Here is a 21921-nt window from a genome sequence, read left to right as displayed (position 1 = left end):
GCTCTAGAAACTCTTATTTTGAAAGCTCTTCAGCTCAGCTATGTTGAACTTTTTCAGTTAATACAAATTACATATTTATAATCTGTGTGCATATTTATCAGAACCACATTTCTGCAACTTCTGCAGCCAAATATGTTGGAATAACAACTCCCAGAATTTTAGCTTGATGGCATAATATCGCTGGCCATGTTTTTAGCTTTCACTTCCACAGATAATAAAATATTTTTGAACGTGTATGAAAGAACCCTCCCATTCCACTGGTATAGAAAGCTATAACTATGGCAAACCTAATAGATGGCCAACTATCCTGTTTAAAGTCCTGTGAAGAAGGCTCCACCTTTGTTGTAATCCTAGGTTCATAAGCACTGAACTTTGGGATAGAATATTGCTGAAGGGTGATGTTTTAGTCCTAATGGGTGCTGTATAAACCTTATTCTTCCTCTATTGAAAGGAAGCAAAGTCCAGGCTGAGTAAGCAAGCTGCAGAATCCATGACCACGTGGAAAATAATTAACTTGATATACAGTACAGCATGAAGATAATGTATAGCTAACTTCCATATAAGGAAATATATGCCTTACTCTCATTCCTTTGCTAATCACCAGTAAACACACAATCCAGGAAAAGGCAATGAATGGAGCTTCCATTAATTATCTATAGGGAAGTCATGAGGAGGTTGCCTTATACAGCGCATGAGTGAATGGTAGTTGGGGGATGGCTTAATGTATGTGGCGTTCGCGAATTGGTTATTCTGTACCACGTCAGGAAAAGTGAAATACAATAAAAGGAGCAATCTCAAAACAATCGAGGTCGTCTCATTGAGAAAATTTTCTCTGTTGCTTCATTTTGATGTGGCAATTATGGCATCCTGTGCCTTCCTAGAAGTTAGCCCACTGGGGGAGGGCAGCTTGCCTTCACACCTTATGAGGCATTCTGTTCCATTATGGAACAACTGCTTAGGAAATTTATCCTGAGGCCATTCAAATTTGCCTGTTCATAATTTAAATCCTTTTTTTTAAAAACTCTTCTGGAACAACTCCCAACTTTACAATTCCATCCTCTACATCAGGTGTGTCCAACCTGTGGCTTTTAATATGTTATTTATATAAAGTATATAATATATTTTATATGCAGCCCAAGACGATTCCTGTTCACTCAATGCAGCCCAGGCAAGCCCAAAGATTGGACGCTGATATTTTACATCATGGCCTTTGGGATTTTTCCAGTTCTGTAAAAGTTTTGCCTTCCAGCCTCCTTATCATCTTGATAATAAAGGTTTGACTATGAGCACAATGATATGAGTAAATGGGCTTTTTGCTCACTAAATACATTTTTAACAAGATACTCAATTACACCTGTCTTTTGTGGGTCTGTCTTCATATTAGTAGCTGTAGACAGCTAAGTTTAGAGGAACTTTCATTAATAGTGCAGTTTTAAAATGCACAATTTTGCCTTTCCAACAACTTATTACTAGAAGGATTGAGGACCCGGATTTTGGGGGCAATAGCCTAGCTCTGTTTAAAAGTGCTATTGCTAACATGTTGTAAGCCGCCCTGAGTCTCAGGAGAAGGGCGGCATAAAAATCGAATAAATAAATAAATAATAAATTATACTACAGAAATTGTATTCTAGGTAAACCATTAGATTAACAGGTCAAATTTTTGAAAAGGTTTTGAGAAGAGTTTGTATTTTACTAGGGATAAATTCAAAATTTACCCTAAGCCATCTTCTCAAGGACAGAGATAATTTAAGATGGGGTGGGGTGGAGTTCTCACGAATTAACATAATAAAATATAATCATTGCCTCAGCAATGTGGCAGAGCAGAATTATCCCATCTTGGTGATTACATCTTGCTAATACGGACAATGCCAGGGTTTTTGAAAATTGTAGTCTTGACTACCTGGAAGATATTTGCTTAATGAATACTACTTTAAACTTGAACAAACTCATGAACAAGGCCAAATGGTTGGATAGTTATATGCTGGTAGGTGGAGAATGAGCTTATTTTTTCTTCTGAGTATAGACTCTTGCATCAAGCTAAAATAGAATCTGAAGCCTATTTCTTTATAAGACAATATCAGTAGTATGTTTAAAGATGCACATAGCAAACATCCTATGTTTGGTCCTGTAATGAATGGTCTGGGAGAAAAAAAATATCTTCCTGCAGAAAAGAAAATTTTCAGCAGGAAATTTGGGGCTTTTTTTAGCCAATACATTCAAAACAATAACATTCAAAATCCCTTTTTTCAGACATTCCTATTATGATTAATGAAGTAATGTATTGCACATTGATTTTTGATAAGGCAATCTTTGGGGAAGATTATAAATCTTTCTCTAACTCTATTCTAATTATGAAAATACTGCTCCACCTCATCTTCTTAAAACCACGTGGCACGGTGAGAATTAGTGCCAATTTCATTCATAGAAGACATTTGAAATACACGTTGAACTACTTTTATGCTTCATGAATCATTGTGTGAAACCAGAATGAATACTGAAGCAATAAACTATAAAACATAGTTTTATGTTTATTCAAAACATAAAACTAATGGTCAGCTGGAGTATTGCTTTGAGGGTGAACTAATACAACAGCGCTTGGGTCTGTCTGCACAGATTGTTTTAAATATTAGCTGTGTATAGTTAAGAAACTTTTAAGCTATGTTTGCCTCCAAACTATAAAAACTTCAATTATATGACTTAGCATTGGGGTGAGGAAGCAGTCTGGAATTTCTCATCTCTGGTAAATTATAAATTATGGAGAGACTTAGATACATCTGAAATTTCAGCAAGGTGTAGTATTTATATGAATTGGAGACCGGTTAGGTCCCACAGAGTTGGCCTTCTCTGGGTCCCGTCGACTAAACAATGTCGTTTGGCGGGACCCAGGAGAAGAGCCTTATCTGTGGCGGCCCTGACCCTCTGGAACCAGCTCCCCCCCAGATATCAGAGTTGTCCCTACCCTCCTTGCCTTTCACAAGCTCCTTAAAACCCACCTTTGTCGTCAGGCATGGGGGAATTGAAATTTTTCCCTTCCCCCTAGGCTTATAGAATTTATACATGGTATGCTTGTATGTATGATTGGTTTTTTAAATTGGGGGTTTTTTAGATTATTTTTAATATTAGATTTGTTTACATTGTCTTTTTATTGTTGTTAGCCGCCCTGAGTCTTCGGAGAGGGGCGGCATACAAATCTAATAAATAAACAAACAAACAAACAAACACAACCTTTGGAATACTGTGTCATTTGGAATACTGTGTTCAGTTCTGGAGACCTCACCTACAAAAAGATATTGACAAAATTGAACGGGTCCAAAGACGGGCTACAAGAATGGTGGAAGGTCTTAAGCATAAAACGTATCAGGAAAGACTTAATGAACTCAATCTGTATAGTCTGGAGGACAGAAGGAAAAGGGGGGACATGATCGAAACATTTAAATATGTTAAAGGGTTAAATAAGGTTCAGGAGGGAAGTGTTTTTAATAGGAAAGTGAACACAAGAACAAGGGGACACAATCTGGTTAGTTGGGGGAAAGATCAAAAGCAACATGAGAAAATATTATTTTACTGAAAGAGTAGTAGATCCTTGGAACAAACTTCCAGCAGACGTGGTAGATAAATCCACAGTAACTGAATTTAAACATGCCTGGGATAAACACATATCCATCCTAAGATAAAATACAGAAAATAGTATAAGGGCAGACTAGATGGACCATGAGGTCTTTTTCTGCCGTCAGTCTTCTATGTTTCTAACAAACCCTCCCTCGTATCAACATAGGCCAGTAATCATTTTTTTGTGATTTTATTGGAAATGAACTGAATATCTAGATCTTTGTGATCTTCTGGAGAAGGAACATAAACATTTCTAACTCAAGGATCTAAGTGTATACTTATGCATAATTGTTGCTAAAGATTATAGTTGAAGCAGTTGAACTATTCCTTCTGATGAGTTTGCATCCTTGATTTGCAAATAACGCCTTTTAAAAAAACTGTCAGTTCATGTACTTCATACATTGTGATTTGGAGGTCAAGGTGTCTTCAAAATGCCTTATGCCCTGGTATTGTTATGTATGCCTCATGTATGCCTCAAAATTATTATGTATGCCCCATCTCTACTCTTATTCTGTTCAGATGAGTTTTCAGAAGAAAAATAAATTACACCATGGTTTTATTTAATTTGTCACATATTTTTTCAGTTCCTTAGAAATGTGTAAAACTGATGCATTCTACATTGATTCTTTCACATCTTTAGAGAGTAGTGGGTTAATATATATATATATATATTGAAAAGAAATACTATAATTGAATTTTCTTCGTAAGTAAAAAATGTTCAGTTTCTTTTGATACAATATTGAAAAATTGTTCTCTTCACTCCAAATTTTGCTGTGGATTACTTATGTTTGTGCTTATGGTATCTAAAAATGTAAATTTTATTTAGTTGTGGAAGAGGCTTTCCAATGTGTTTGAGATTTATTTAACGATTGCGACTTCTACGCTTTGCAGAAATACTTTTGCCATGTCATCAAACCTCAGACATTTAGAAAATCTCCAACTCATTTCAGCTATGTCATTTTTCATTTAGATGCATGTCAATTCATGCCTACAATATCAATTCAGTCTAATACATCTATAGTTACAATGACTACCTTTTTAAAAAATGTTCTAACTTGCCTTCCTTTAATTTTTTTAATCTCTTTTTGTAGTGGTATGTGGGAATGGTAGGGGGAAGAGTTACAACTACGTGAATGTTCAGCTAAGCTGCCCCTAGCAGGTATGTGGGCATGGCAAACACTCAGAAGGAAACCTCCCTAGTTTCTTGAGCTGTAAAGCTGAGAATGTAGAAATGTACATTCCAACTTGCAAGATTATAATGTAATCTTATAATTATAATTTGTTTATCTAGGTGTACTTCTTGTCTTAACTATCTCACAAGGCTGACAGGTTTTCAGTAACTTGGGCATCCTCCTCGAGCCACAGCTCACATTAAAGAACCATCTTTCAGCTGTGGCGAGGGGGGCGTTTGCCCAGGTTCGCCTGGTGCACCAGTTGCGGCCCTATTTGGACCGGGACTCACTGCTCACAGTCACTCATGCCCTCATCACCTCGAGGTTCGACTACTGTAACGCTCTCTACATGGGGCTACCTTTGAAAAGTGTTCGAAAACTTCAGATCGTGCAGAATGCAGCTGCGAGAGCAGTCATGGGCTTCCCCAGGTATGCCCATGTTACACCAACACTCCGCAGTCTGCATTGGTTGCTGATCAATTTCCGGTCACAATTCAAAGTGTTGGTTATGACCTATAAAGCCCTTCATGGCATCGGACCAGAATATCTCCGAGACCGCCTTCTGCTGCACGAATCCCAGCGACCGATTAGGTCCCACAGAGTGGGCCTTCTCTGGGTCCCGTCAACTAAACAATGTCGTTTGGCGGGCCCCAGGGGAAGAGCCTTCTCTGTGACGGCCCCAACTCTCTGGAACCAGCTCCCCCCAGAGATTAGAACTGCCCCTACCCTCCTTGCCTTTCGTAAACTCCTCAAAACCCACCTTTGTCGTCAGGCATGGGGAGAACTGAGATATCTCCCCCGGGCCTATACAATTTATGTATGGTATGTTTGTTTGTTTGTTTGTATGTATGTCTGCTTAATAATGGGGCTTTAAAAAAAATATTTTAAATTGTAAATTATTAGATTTGTCATGAACTGTTTTATTGTGTTGTGAGCCGCCCCGAGTCTACGGAGAGGGGCGGCATACAAATCTAATAAATAAATAAATTTGGTTTTACCTTTAAAAATGATCTTTTTTTCATAAAATACCCCAGAGAAAGAAAGCAAGACAAGACAATATGTATAGTAGATTATTTGAAGGACTACTTCAAATAATCTATTTGATTTAGAACATTTGGGTTTTCAATGGTGAAATGCAAAAAGAACAGTATAGCCACCTAGTATAGCCACCTCAAAACCATTAGACAATACCATATATTCTTGTCTTTTAATTACTGTCGCCCCCTCCTTTTTTTAATTTTTATTTTTGCAGTGGTGAGCAGCACTGCAAAAAACAGTTATATTTTATTCTGGTTATTTGAATAAGGATGCCTACATGGTTATTGGGTGGGAAGCCCGATTGATTGTGCTTCTCAGCATCTAGTCGTCCAGAATAATCGAAAAGCAAAAGGGTAAAGGGAGTAAAATATAAAATTATTTTGCTATGAGAAGGAAATGATGTCTCTCTTATGGGAAAGGAATACATTTTTCACCACAAATGGAGCAAGGTGGTACTAGGTTATGGCCAGTGGTTTGCTGTGTATTTGACTGCTCACTTGCTAGTAAAAACGTGATCTGATTGGTTGCCAGTTTTCAGCATAGACTGCAGGGCAGTAACATCCAACTAACTAAAATGGTATGTGACCATTCAAACCTGGAATAGCTGATCAAATATGGTAGCGCTCAAAATTCCTGTTAAAAACCAGAATCTTATTTTTATAATCAATTCTGAAGACAAAGCAGAAAACAAATGTGACAAGCATAAAGTGAAAATAGCAGTGGAGGTAATAAGCTGCTTCTGCTAGCGGTAAGTGAATGAAGCAATATACGAGGCAGGGAAGTCACAGAGGTGCTTGTGCAAAATGACAATATCCAGGAAGAATCAGCAAGGAAATTAATAGGTCAATGGATTTGAGAAGGAAAGAAAACTTTAGACAGATGATCAATAGCTTTGACTACAATTAGACAAACCAAATTGTGCATAGGGTAAGGCTACAAGTTAGCAGAAGTAATTTCCAAAGCATATAACAGAAATATTTTGACTGTACAGAACTGAGATTGAAAAATGCTATTCCATAATGGAAAACCCACATTTGTTATAACATTGTAGTTATTTCTATAACATTTTCTATAGTTTTAGCTGAAGTGACAGCTAAAATGAGATCTCAGAAAGTAACTTTCTCTGTAGTGCATCCAGAATGTGACTACATGGACTATCACACATTGATTGACAACATCTGGAGATATGTCTTTGTGTAGTTTTTTTTTTCTAGTTTCACATGTATTCTGAGTTTCGTTTATTGAAGACATTGACAAATCACACTTTTCCCCAACAATTAACAAAGACTTTCTAGACCCACACACTGCAGCAACTATAATTTTCTACAATGATTGTTGGCTGCATTTTCAACTGTAATAGTGGGTGAAACCAAGCATCTATATTGTGCTTGGATGTGTATACATACACCTCTACACAGCTGTGTGTGTTAATGTATGTTTTATGTCACTATGAGACATGCATACACATGTATACCAAAATTACATACATCATCGCTTCGTCATTGCCAAGGTAAATTTATGGAGACGGACCATTTATTCTCTCTCAACCTTTGTTCGTTCATGCAGAAATTACTATCACTCATAATAATAAACCACCTTGAATAGCCCTGTTGGTTAAAAATGGTGATCTTATAGAGTAAATTTTTGAAGTTATATTAATTAACAATCCTGTTTGAAATTTGGCAACTGGTTTGAATTTTTTCATTAGAAGAATCTACTTTTAACAATTGAAAGCATTGCATAAAGATATTTGGGGGAGTGGGAAGGAGAACTACATGTTTTTCAACCTAAATTTAATGGCGCTCTTACTGATTATAGTGATTTATGCAGGGAATAAAGTGTAACTCCGAGTTCCCTGATCCAAATGATGCTTGTAAATAGACAGCAGTGTTATTGGTTCCACATATACATTCAATTATACATTTGTTCTAGGGCTTCCATTAAAGTTTTAAAAAGTCACACATTTGGACTATGTGACATAAGTGAAGAGTTTAAACCATTTCTGATATTAAAATAGGATGTAGGAAGCTGTACATGCACCACAGAGTGTGCCAAGATGTTCCGAGAATGGGTTGTACTATGCAGAAAGACTGCCACTGTCATGGATTAGATTTCATTTATAGCTCTTCCTCCTTCTTATAGTTATAGAATCAGAGACCTCTATTATGACAGTTGCAACGGGATTGACTATGCTGTCCCTGGTGTATAAATGGCAATGCTCAGTGAACTGATCAGTATTAGGTTACTACAAGAAGCAGCTACAGCTAATATGTTAAACTTTGAAATTAGGCAGCCTGTATAATCTTGGGGTTTTTCTTTGTAAATTTTAGCTCAAGTTGATGGAGACTTGACTTTTATTTTTTACAAATATACAATTTAAAAAAAAAGTGCCCCAAAAAGGATAAAAGTCCCCATGGCTGAAAGTTGTATACACACGATTAAAGTGTCTTGTGGAAAATTCTGAATTGTTTTGGCATTTTTAATAAAGTACATTATATTACAACTAAATAAAATAGAAAAGAAAAAGGCTAGAGCCAGCTGTTGATTTGTGTTGAGCCTCCCCACCCAAGAGAAGTATTGAGAGAAAAAAAATCCTCCCCAACCAATAACTCAATTTGTATTTTGAGGAAGCTAACCAATAGGAAGCAACACAACAAGCGTGGTGTCAAATGAAGCTGACAGATCCTGCATTTTGCATTAACAAGAACATCCTCCTTCACTCGCTGGTGGTTCCTGTGGTTTGTCCAATTTAATGTCTATCACTGAAGAAAAGGGTTAAGGGAGATAAGCAAAAAAGTTATTCCCTTGGTCATTATGATATTAAGAACTGTATTCTTTGAGAGAACAAGATTTTACTACATATTTCAGTAAGCAAAAACAGGTAATCCTTGACTTATGACCACAATTGACCTGATAATTTAGGTTGCTAAGTCAGAAATTTGTTTTCTTCCCCATTTTACAGCCTTATTTGTTAAGTGAATCTGGTTTCTCCATTAACTTTGCTGGTCAGAGGCTGCAAAAGCTGACCACATGACGCAGAGACACTGCAATTGTCAGAAATGTGAAACAGTTGTCAAGCACCTGAATGTAAATTATGTTGCCATGGGAGTGCTGCAATGGCCATAAGTGTGAAAAATGGTCATAAGTCACCTTTTTCAGTGCTGTTGTGACTATGAATGGTCACTAAGCAAACTGTTGTAAGCTGGGAACATCCTTTATTGCATTAATCAGCAGCATCAACTCTGAAGGGTTGGAAATAAGCACTGTCAGTTTATTAAGTGCACTATAGAGACAATTCTGATTTTAAAACACTGCTAGGAATGCTTATAGCAGTGATAGTGAACCTAGGACACACATGCCACATCGGCACACACAGCCATATCGGTGGGCATGCGAGCTCAAGCCCAATTGTGCCGCACTGGCCAACTGGTTTTTAGGCCTTCTGGGTCCACTGGGAGTTGGGAAACAGGCTGTTTCCAGCTTCTGGAGTGGGTGGGGAAGGCCTGTTTTTTACTCTCCCCAACTTCCAGAACCTTTCTAGGAACCTGGGAAGGGCGAAAATGGCCTCCACTTCCACTCCAGAGGCCAGGGGGGAGGACGAATCTGGCTGGAGAACGAATCAGACAGTGAACCAGAAGCAGAGACAGGGAGAGAGAGAGGGAGCAGGAAGGGACTGGAGAGACAGAGAGGGGAATGAAGTCAGTCAGCTCTCCAGCCAGAGGTTCATCTGAATCCTATTCTGAATGCTCAGGTCCAGAAAATGCTGGGAAGACAAGAGCAGCTGTGCAAATGCAGAAACAAATTATAGGGCACAGGTGATAAGACTTGATGCTGCTGCTTCAACCTTGAAAAAGGGGAGGGTTGGAGAGATCTGTGTGGGAGATTATTGTTCAGCATTGAGGAAAGTTTGATGAATTGTGGTTTGGTGCTTGCTGTGGATTTCTGGACATTCTGACATTCCAATTGTGAGTTATTGCTGGCTGCTGTAAGCCTGAAAGGCTCCTGCACTGACTGGAGTAATTAACTGACCTATTGACTATTTAAACTCACATTGCTCTGAAATTTCATGGTTTGCAGTTTTCTGAACATAAAGAACAATCCTTGTTTGATTTTTATAAATCTGAGTGTGTGTGTTTGATTAATTACTTTGTTCTTGGGTGGCTCGAGGCCAGGCAGAACAGGCAGCTAAGATGGGAGTACAAGACAGGCAGGTGAGCGCAGCATTCAATCATAAGAGCCAGCCGACTGTTAAACACTTGAATTTTCATTACAAAGACCCACAAGGGTTCTACAATGGCTGTAACTCTGGGTATATGTTGTAAATTCAGCATGCTTATAATTTCAAAAGGTTGCTGAACAAACAGTTGTTAGGGAAGGACTACTTGTAGCTCATTTAATAAGGACTGAATGGCAAAATGTACATTATCTGAATATTGCAAAAACTAGATTGAAAAAAGAATAGCCCAATCACATCATTCATATTGTGTAAAAGAGACATGAATGAGCTGAACCTTGATCAGAAAATTTTCAATTTCTGATATCTCATTTGTACAAGATTAAGTTTTTCAATAATTAAAACAACTTGAAATGTGGACAGTTTAAATTATGTTTGTGATTGCTGTGAATGTAAGTAAAATGGAAATGAAAAAAGGGGAAACAATTCCTAAATTGAACATTGTTATTTAGCGAAGAAACAACTATTGTTCTGATTTGGAAGCCCCTGAAGTGACTGACTACTTTTACAAAGGGAAGGCATGACATAACATTAACAAAGGAAATATAATGCACATTTGATATAACTAAATAAACTAAAATTCAGATAGGAATGCTAAAATAAGATGTTTTTAACGCTCCTTTAAAGTAGTGTTCAAGTAATCACTTGGCACTTTAGACTGTCCTTGAGTTAATTTCTAAATCCACATTTATTTGTAAAGATCAGCAATTCGGGGGTGGGGGAGTGGGGAAGAGGACTTACACAGTCCTGTTGCATAACTTACAGAAAGAATGTTAACATGGTATAAATTGTCATTAGTTGGCAACTATTCATGTGTATTTGCTATTTCCTGCCAGCCTCAGGGACAGAAGGAAGTAATTATGGCTGGGTTTCATTTATCTCAAATAAATAACAGTTAATTAAACAATATTCATTAGTACTGTTCTGTGCTAATGTCTTCCTTTAGTGTCTTCATCCCATAATGGGAAAAATGAGATTCTGAGTTAAAGTCATTTTGTCTGTCTGTGGAATTCACAATAGGAAGGAAGAGGTTAGGTGATTCCTCATCTGCCTTCAGATACTTGGCAATGCAAAGATGAATGTTACCAAGACACATGGTTGTTGGTTTATACATTCAGTCTTTCTCAGTAGGAAAACAAAAGCCAAAACAACACGAAACATTTTCTACACATCTGCGATTAAAAATTGGAGAGATATACAATTCTTGAAGGATTTGGAACAAATATAGATTGTTGCAAGTGGATTTCTGATACTTTTCAAAACAGTTGCCTTTTGAAATCCACATAGGTGGAATACTATGTAGTGATCTTAAATTAAACTAAAAATGATTGAACTTAAATTGCATTTTTTCTTGACATATGCTTACATTAAAAATATGGAAAGCTATATTTCCCTAAGATAATAAGTTCTAAACCAAGAAATGCTGAATTCTAAATGAGTGCATTCTTATTATTCTTATTAGCTTAGAACTTATTATCTTAGGGAAATATAGCTTTCCATATTTTTAATGTAAGCATATATCAAGAAAAATGCATTTTTTTGCTCATTGTCCCTTGTTTATTCTATGTTAACTGAACATTAAGGGGGATACAAAGAAAAGTGCAAAGCTTAATTTTCTGGGTACTGATAATTACAACCAGCCTAATATATTTCTCACCCCAACCACTAAGAGCTACTTTAATTTAAAAACATCAGTATCATCCTTAACTTAATTTTAACGTAAACTAAATAAAATTCTAGGAGAGCTGAATTTGCATTGAGGCAATTTAAGTAGTCCTTGCCTTGCAACCATTTGTTTAGTGACTGTTCTAAGTTACAATGGCACTGTAAAAAGTGACTTTTGACTGGTTTTCACACTTACAACCATTGCAGCATCCCCATGGGAACATCATCAAAATTCAGGCTCTTGGCAACTGGCATTTATTTATCACAATTAAACTGCCTTGAGGTTATGTGATCACCATTCGTAACCTTCCCAGCTGGCTTCCAACAAGTAAAATCAATGGTGGAAATCAGATTCACTTAACAATCACATAATTCACTTAACCACTGCAATAATTCACTTAACAATTGTAGCAAAATCAGTTGTAAAATGGGGCTTAACAACTGTCTTGCTTGGCAACTGAAATTTTGGGCTCAATTGTGGTCATAAGTCAAGATTATCTGTACTAAAAATGGCCTAAATCAATTTTCTAGGCTACAAAAATTGGTTTAATTATATTGTACTTAATATATTCACCAAATTATTTCCCAGGCTTGATATAACAATTGGTATTTCTTTTAATTTCTGCATTCTGTCAGTCCAAAGGATACAATACATATATTGTATATCGCCCATGGCAAGAGACAGACCTTAGATTAGACCTAATATTCTTCATTTTTTTTTAGCTTTAGAGATCTTGGATATTTGTATTATTTTAGGTGGTACTATTAATTATTTTGTTCTTTTATATATTCAGTTATATTAACTTAATTGTTAAAATATTTCTTGCTGCTCCAACAGATCCAACAAGATAGTCATGGCTCTAGATAGATTGTGGAACAGTGGGACATTGCATGTTGTGTGATCCAGGTGACATGCCTTCTTCTGTGATAGCACCTGCCCAGCCTTCCTCCAAGGTCTGCTTTGCCCAAATTTTGCCAGCCTTGTAAAGGATGTGAAGACCTGGTTGCTACCTCACATTAGGGCAAAGTTGCTAGAGAAGCTCAACATATAATTATAGAGGGTGTGACCTGCTTTAAAGATGTCTCAGATTTATATCTTATATCAGATTTATAGTTCTGGAGACCTCACCTACAAAAAGATATTGACAAAATTGAATGGGTCCAAAGACGGGCTACAAGAATGGTGGAAGGTCTTAAGCATAAAACTTATCAGGAAAGACTTAATGAACTCAATCTGTATAGTCTGGAGGACTGAAGTAAAAGGGGGGACATGATTGAAACATTTAAATATGTTAAAGGGTTAAATAAGGTTCAGGAGGGAAGTGTTTTTAATAGGAAAGTGAACACAAGAACAAGGGGACACAATCTGAAGTTAGTTGGGGGAAAGATCAAAAACAACATGAGAAAATATTATTTTACTGAAAGAGTAGTAGATCCTTGGAACAAATTTCCAGCAGACGTGGTTGGTAAATCCACAGTAACTGAATTTAAACATGCCTGGGATAAACATATATCCATTGTAAGATAAAATACAGGAAATAGTATAAGGGCAGACTAGATGGACCATGAGGTCTTTTTCTGCCGTCAGTCTTTTATGTTTCTATGTTTCTATATTCTGTTACAACTACTTTTAGAGAAATTGGACTTTTCTGTTCTGCTTTTAGTTTTCCAAGTGTGAATGGCCTCTGAGTTATTTACTTAAATTGCAAAGCCATATACATTTTTCTAGATAAAGAAACAATATTTTCCCTATTTGGAGGAAAGAGTGGAGGGAAGTAGGAAGGGGAGAGAAGGAAGAAGGAGGAGATGTAGATAGAAGGAGGGAGTGTAACAGAATGAAGGAAAACAGACTGATGAACAGGATAAAAATAGGTGAAAAATAGGACATTGAATTTTGATTGATTGAACAAAAATGTATAAATATGTATGTTATTGACATTTTAAGGTACGTGTATTGATATAAAAAATGGAAAATGTGGAGACAAAAATAAAAACAATTACAAAAAATATATATTTCCCTATTCCAGCTATTGATAATTGGGGACGCAGGGTGTGTGCGTAAATGGAATAGCAGAGGAAATCTCTTCAAGCTTAAATAAATTTGGAGGAAGTTATGTAACATAGTACAGTGTTTCCCAACCTTGGCAACTTGAAGATATCTGGACTTCAACTCCCAGAATTCCCCAGCCAGCATTTGCTGGCTGGGGAATTCTGGGAGTTGAAGTCCAAATATCTTCAAGCTGCCAAGGTTGGGAAACACTGACATAGTGCATATAGTACATCTTACATATAAGGCAACGTACATACTTATTTCCACAAACTAACTTACTTGCCACTTAAAATATCCCATTCCTTATTTATTAGAATTGCCTCTGAGTTCCTAAATGGGAAATTCCCTTTGTGAAACTGTTGTCCTTAATTAATAAAGGATACTCCCTTCTTTACTCTTCTCTTGAACACTCTCCATCCCTGGTAGGGCTGATGCAACACGTCGGAAGAGCTAGAGATACCAAGGCCAAAGGGAGATGGGATTAAACAACAAGAGAAGAAACAATCAGGACTTTGCATTTAAAAAAAAATGAAATTGAAACTAGCAATAATAGTGTGCATGTGACATTTATAAAAGAAGAACCTCAAACTATCTTCCACTAGTGTGTTAGATGAAGATTACAAAAATGAGTGCTCTTCAGATTAGTATCACAGGGAAAGCCCTTCCACTGAGCAGTGAGAGCCACATGTTTCCAGGAGGTATCATTTCAATTCTAACATATCAAGTAATATGCCTGGAGGAGGCCAACTGACTGCAAATCAGAGATGAATTAAATAAAAATTATTTTTGTATAAAGGCTATTAAGTGATGGCATCCTGAAAATGCTCAGATCTTGAAGACCTATTTGTTATATAACACTTTTTACTAACAAAATAACCATCTCTCTTTATATTCTGCTCCCCCCTCTCACATTATGTATCCTTTCTCGTCTATGAAAAATACAATTTCTTATGTTTACAGAAGAATAAGCATGTATTACCTGTTTTACATTGTATCCCGTTTTTGCACTTGTTTCAATAAACATGACATTCAATTCTTTAGCTCTCTGTTCCCCCTCTTCAATGGTGATTTGCCTAAAATCAGACAAAGGGAAAATTGTAGCTGATTCAATGCAGCTGGGGAAAATGTGGAAAACAAGATATCTTGCAATTAGGATTCACCTACTTCCATAACTAGTGATGGGCGAACCCAATGGTGTTTGGGTTTGGCAAGTTCGGACGAACTTTAAGCAAAATTCAGCCAAACCCGAACCGAACTCGAACCCGAACGGGGAATCCCACCAAGAGATTCCGGGGGCGGAGCTTTGATGTTGCGTATACCGGCAGGTTGCTAAGGACGCCAAGGTGATCACTTCCTGGATTGCATGGAAATAAACATGTTTATTTTTACGTGAAAGGACTACCCTTTGCTTGCAGCGCCGTCCTTTCACATAAAAATAACAATGTTCATTTTTACATGAAGACCTCCCTTTGAAGGAGCTGGGGAATCCCTCCCACGAAGAGATTCCGGGGGCGGAGCTTTGATGTCACCAGCAGGTTGCTAAGGACGCCAAGGTGATCACTTCCTGGATTCCATGGAATCCAGGAAGTGATCACTTTGGCGTCCTTAGCAACCTGCCAGTGACGTCAAAGCTCCGAACGCCGAACACAACCCCAAACTTTGCCCGAAGTTTCAAAAAATTTCGGATTCGTCTTTGGCATACCGAACACCGCAAAATTCGGTATGGACCCAAATTGTGCGAGTTCGGTTCACCCATCACTATCCATAACAAATGCAAGAAGAAATACCACTCTAGGGAATCTCTTCCTTTGACAAAAAGATCTTAGAGCTCTTCCAGAGTGTAAGACAAACTACCTCTCTTCAATGTTTCTGTGTAAGTATATACAAATTAAGAGACCTTCTGTACCTGCAATGCTTCCTATTCATTCTAATAGTGGGTATTTACCTTTTATCTGCAAGGTCAGTTTTGTTGCCCACTAACATAATGATGACATCACTTCCTCTTTCTGTTCTGACATCATCAATCCATTTGGAAGTTTGTTGGAATGAATTGAGATCTGTGAAGAAAAACCAGAAATTAGGTACAGGGCAAATGCCAGCCTTTCAACAGATGGTAGAAATGACTTACTCAAAGGATTTGGAAAATATTTATAATTTCTGACATTTGAGAAAATTCATTCAGACTCAGGAATGCAGAAACTCTGGTCCCCAAATGTTTTTGAACCACAACTCGTGTAATTTTTAGCCAGTTATTCCACCCATATTTGGGTTCCTCCCCCTAGATTAATCAGTTCAGACTGACTCAATACTGAATTTAAGTTAAAATTGTTTATTTATATGTGAAAATTTAAAGGGATTTTGCACCAATTACTAAAGCTATTTCATAGGATAATTTGGAAATTAAAGAGAAGTTGGACAGGTGACTGGATTTCCTTAAAGAGAAACTCATTTCCTTAGAAAAAGGGTAAAAAAAGATAAAAGTGTACAAAGAAATTGTACAATAAAAAAGTTATATCAACTTTTCTGCCTATTTTATGAGGCTAGAGGAAGGAAGAAATAAAAGTGATTCAAAGAAATCTGAACTAAGATTTTGGATACAAACTTCAGGACAATGAAAGCCAAAAGAGGAGGTTTGAACACAAAAAAATTACACAAGGTATTTTTACGACAAGGATGGGCAGGAAGTGAACAGAAGGTTGAAGACTTTATAATTGTAACAGTGTTTGGGCATGACATCAAATGTGCCTTTCACCATGATGTCCTATAGAATGTTGTCAGCAGCATCTGATCCATGTCTGTAGAAGAGACAGAACTAATGCCAACTGAGAAATTTCTCTCAGGTAGCACATTTTTAAAATCAAAACACAGTGATTATTATTCCCCCACCCCCTAGACCAGTGATGGTGAACCTTTATTCTCTCGGGTGCCCAAAGAGTGTGGGCACAAGTTATCGGGCATGCACGAGTGCCCATACCCGTAATTTACCCGGAGAGGGTAAAAACAGCTTCCCCCACCCCCTAGAGGCACTCTGGAGGCCAGAAATGGCCTGTTTCCCTACTTCTGATGGGCCCAGTAGGCTCATGTTTTGCCCTTCCCAGACTCCAAAGGCTTCCCTGGAGCCAGAGGAGGGTAAAAATGCCCTCCCACATCCCCTCGGAGGCTCTCTCGAAGCCAAAAACACCCTCCCAGAGCCAAAAATCAGCTGGCTATCACACACATGCATGATGGAGGTGAGCTAGGGCAACAGCTCGCGTGCCAGCAGATATGGCTTTGTGTGCCACCTGTGGCACCTATGCCATAGGTTCGCATCACTGCCCTAGACAATTGATTTTAAAACATGCATATCACAAGCAACATTCATACAATTGAAAACTAATCTATTTTTCAAGCTCAAACTGCAAACAGAGCTAATACTAACATTTCAAGCATTTCTGTACTAGCCACTTGCAGCTGCAGCCATTGTTCAGATGAATTTTCCCTTAGGAAAGACATTTTTTCTTAGCACAGCAGTAAATTCCAAGTACAGTAATGCTCTTTTCTACACTATCCTTGTTTTGTAGACCAGGGATATCCAATCTTGGCAACTTTCAGACTTATGGACTTCAACTCCCAGAATTCTGGGGAGCAAGAATTCTGGGAGTTGAAGTCCACAAGTCTGAAAGTTGCCAAGGTTGGAGACTTCTGCTGTAGACTATTTGGTCGTATGTATCCATTGTTCACAGAGCTAGTTTTCTGTGTGTCTCCTCACTGGCAACAGCTTCAACCACACGTTCCTTCTAAGGCAAACAAACTGTGACAGAAGGCCCAAGTTTTTTATTCAACACATCACTAATGCCTACATTTGTTTTCTATGAAGGTCAGTTGTCAATTAGAGAGTTAATGCAACTATAGCAACCAAAGCAGTCCTCTCAGTCCTTCCAAAGCAATCTATTAGAATAGGAGCATTTACGTATATTGAGTCACTTTTTTTCTGTTAACTCCTCAACTGCTTTGGTCAGCTGGAGCCACCAGAGGGAGGCAGATTTTCCTTTCTGCCTCTTTCGGCTCCTGTTAATATTTTTTTTCAATAGGAAAAATACAATGGTGAGAGATGGCTTCAGAAGTTAGTGTTTTCATGGCAGAACCTGGATCCAGAATTTCAAGTTCAGAATTACTGTATTTTACCTTGGTAGCTCCTTCAGCATGGAGACAGGTTTCATGGGAAGAAAAAAAATGACTGCTATCTGAAAATCATCTATCATTGAGGAACTTAAACTATGGAATTTGACCCCAGAAAGATTGTGGATGGCCAACAGTTCAAATGGCTTACAAATGGGAGAAGACAAATTCATGAAGGATAACCAGTAGTGCAGGTTAAGCAAGTTTATGAATAATCGATTTAGATTGTTGTGGTTATTTCAGATAATTCTTTCTCCAACTTCTATTCCCTGATTTACAGCCACTTTTTACAGACAAGGAAAAGATGCCATTGCTGATTTTTTTTAAAAAGTGCTTATGCAGTATAGTTACAGACATCAAATAGAATGGTTTTTTTTCACCCTGATGTTAAATACTATTTCTTGAGAATAGGTACTTCATCTTTGTAGAGGAAGAAAATAGTTCTTTTCTAAGACAATGGAATATCAAACATTTGTGTTTGTGTAAACACAAACATTTATCTGTCTTGATTGTAGTATATTTTTAAACCACAGGAAAGGGAGATGCATGGGGAAAAAGTCAACCTAGTGGGCTCCTGTAGGAGGGCTCCTTTAGGACATTATTATGCCTCCTAAAATCTCTGCCTCTCTGAGGGATCATTTGGAAATATTCTGCACTGGACACTGGATTTTCACCCTGAAGCTGGAGATAAGACTTCTATCTTTCCCATAATGTAGATCTGATCCAGGAGACTTTTCGTGTGAATTGGATTGGCCAATGTGGTTATAGTGGGTAGATCACACTTGGGATCCATGGATTAAAACTGACATTCAGCTACAAGGAATCATGTGATCAATTTCAGCCTATATGAGGATAAAATGGGCATATGTGAATATTACAAATTAAATGTAATTTGAAGAAAATATGAGGTGTAAATATAATAAATGAAAAAAAAATACAAGCACCGTATTAAAGCAAAACTGCCACAGATTGTTCTGGTGTTGGCAGTTCAAACCATCTTGGGCCAGAGAAATATTATAGTGGTAGATACTGCAACAGGAGTGCAATCGAAAATACCATCGTTCTAAATGCAAACATTACAGGAAAGTAAATTAATGTGTCATTTTTTTAAAAAAAGACCCACAAAAATTTAAATCAGTCTATTTATAAAAATACCAATCAGAAGATGCCAGTCTTCTCTTTTCCTGAAATCACTGAAATCGCTCAGCCCATAAATCAATTCATCTTTACCATGTGGGCAATCAGTATTATACACACAAAAGGAAATAATGTACTCTTAACAAGATTTAAAAAGCATTGATCTAATTTCTCAGGAAGGAACCAGTGTACACTTAAAGAATCCCTGCTTATTTGGCATGAGACTTCCCAGTGGTATCAGGTCAAATAATAGTGAAACTAGAATGTGGGATTTCAGAATACTTATTTGGACTATCTACTCCTTAAGGCAGTGATCCTTAACCTTAAGATCTGTGGACTCCGAGAACCTGACTAGGAATTTAAAGTATGTCTCTAATATGCATTGAACCTCTTAAGAATTAGCCTTCTCCAATGTAGATATACTGTACACCATCAGTTTGGTGTAATGGTTATGGCATTGGGCTAGAGTAGAAGCTGAGGAACTGTGAGTTCTAGTTCCACATTTGTTTGTTTATTTATTTTGTCCAATACACAAAACATATAGAAGAGAATAGACATGAGGTAATATATATAAAGAAAAATATAAAATAGAGGAGAAGATATATGAAAGGAAGAAAATATATATGAGATAAAAGAAAGACAATTGGACAGGGGAAAGAGGCAATGACAAACCACTTCTGAAAAACCTTGCTAAGAAAACCACAGGGGTTTGTCCGGGCAATCTGCAAAAATCGATATGATGAAACAGAAGAAAAATAAAACCTTGGATTACAATTATCCACATAAAGGAAGCTTTACTTAAAGAAGATTGAAGGGTACTGGAAGCTGCCAACAAGGACATTTAGAATTCCGGCATCCTACTGAGCCCATTTTCACAGGCAGAGCACTCGGGCCGCCACAGGCGCCCCTAACTTGACTGATGTCAAGCTGGCCACGCCCACACTGGCGACACCCACCCCGGCCAAGGTCAAACACAACCCTGATGCGGCGCTCAATGAAATTGAGTTTGAGACCCCTATCCTACACCATTTCTGACAGATGGCAGTCATAAATCCTTCTAATGTAATCATTTGCTTCACTTTATATTGAGAAATGTGATGTATTGTCTATGTTACAGAGCAGTGATGGCGAACTTATGGCATGGGTGCGACAGGTGGCACTCAGAGCTATATCTGCTGGCACGTGAGCTGTTGCCCTAGCTCAGCTTCAGTGTGCAAGTGTGTGCTGGCCACCTGATTTTTGGCTTGCACAGAGGCTCTAGGAGGGCATTTTTGGCTGCCAGAGAGCTGTCAGGAGGATGGGGGAGGGCATTTTTACCCTCCCGCCAGCTCCAGGGAAGCCTTCGGAGTCTGGGAAGGGCGAAACACAAACCTACTGGGCCCACCAGAACTTGGAAAACAGGCCATTTCCACTTAAGCAACCACATCCAAACTTAACTCACTTGTGATATCATAAACCACCACAGCTACTGTAGAGTCACGAATGTAACTGGGAATCAAACTTCGGAATCTCTCTTGGCCTGCTGTGTCCCAGAGCTGCAACCGTACCTGCCAGGGCCAGGGGAGGAGAGCAGCAAAGAGAAAGGCATATACATATACACACACACAATTAGGAAGAGAAACAGATATAAACAACTGGAAGAAAACAAAAGTGGTAAAGAATTAAACAGAAGAGGCTTCTAGCTATGTATTTTATTTTTTTAAATTGAACATATGTGCTAGTTATTCAAAACATTATTTATAATCTTATGTAATGTCCATACAAGATTACAAACATAATTTTGTGTATTTATAATCTATAGAACATGGATGATGGGGAGAAAGAGTATCTATGTATATCTTGTACATTGGTTTCCCATAACCTGATGTCCTTAAAATATGTTGGCCTTTGCAGGACACCAGGCTGAAGATAATCTGCTGCTTGTTAAAGTTTTGGACATGCATATTATCTACTTTGGTATATTTGTAGTCCCTTCATGGAATCTTTGATCCAGAAAAGGTTGTATATTTTAAAGTATGAGGTTGAAATATCTAAAAATTCTTATTTTAAAAACTTGGCATCTTAAAAACATATTACAAATGTTATAACTGTGAAAGTTTTATATAATGAATACAGTGATACCTCGCAAGGCTCCCCTCGCTGGGAAAACCCACTTCTGGAGTTCCATTGCCAACCGAAGTGCTGGGATTCCCCTGAAGCTCCCCTCGCTGGGATTCAAAGCAGCGCCGGCAAAAATGAAGGGGAGCCTCAGGGGAATCCCAGCACTTCGACTGGCAATGGAAGTCCAGAGGCGAGGATTCCCAGTGACACAAGGCAAAAGGGGTGACTTTTGGGATGGGGTTGCACGCGTTATTTGCTTTTAGATTAGATTTTACATTGATTCCTATGGGGGAAATTGCTTTGTCTTACGAACTTTTCATCTTACAAACCTGGTCACGGAATGAATTAAGTTTGTAAGACGAGGTATCACTGTATAAAGGTGCCGTTGAGATAGAAATTTGAAAGAGAGATGCTTTTAATAGTTGGTTTTAAAAAGCAACTAGGTTCAGGCTACAAAAGTATCACAAAAGACAGAGCCGGATTTACTGAAAGGAAGGCAAGATTTGCACTGATTCATGAGATGTGCAACATAGGGTACAGCTATCTGCATTAGGGATCAAGAGGATCAATACAAAAGGAATACTCAAACATTGTGTCATCATAAAGTACAACTGGGCATAAGGGTTTACACATATACAAAATACAAACTATCTCAGGAATATTTGCCAAAGGAAAGCTTCACCAAACCTAGTCTAAATGCAGACAACCTACCCTTTGGTACATTTGACCTGCTTTCCTAGAGAAACAACTAGTTGGCA

At 37.9% G+C, this 21921-nt stretch overlaps 1 protein-coding gene across 1 annotated transcript in view; it reads right to left on the bottom strand.

Annotated features, from left to right (window-relative positions):
- Positions 1-6449: 6449 nt before the first annotated feature.
- The window catches only part of RAB6B (RAB6B, member RAS oncogene family), a 53648-nt gene continuing 38176 nt past the window's right edge, over positions 6450-21921 (bottom strand). Inside the window, exons 4-8 of the mRNA XM_070753177.1 lie at positions 20505-20610; positions 15714-15825; positions 14748-14841; positions 14152-14218; positions 6450-8581 (exon numbers count right to left, since the gene is read on the bottom strand). Of these exons, the coding sequence (XP_070609278.1) occupies positions 8517-8581; positions 14152-14218; positions 14748-14841; positions 15714-15825; positions 20505-20610 (444 nt within the window). The 3' untranslated portion in view covers positions 6450-8516. The remainder of the gene's footprint in view (positions 8582-14151; positions 14219-14747; positions 14842-15713; positions 15826-20504; positions 20611-21921) is intronic.

Source organism: Erythrolamprus reginae, chromosome 5 (assembly GCF_031021105.1).
Source record: "Erythrolamprus reginae isolate rEryReg1 chromosome 5, rEryReg1.hap1, whole genome shotgun sequence".
NCBI lineage: Eukaryota > Metazoa > Chordata > Lepidosauria > Squamata > Dipsadidae > Erythrolamprus > Erythrolamprus reginae.
The sequence above is the reverse complement of the archived record's forward strand: the minus strand, read 5'-3'. Positions and strand labels throughout refer to the sequence as shown.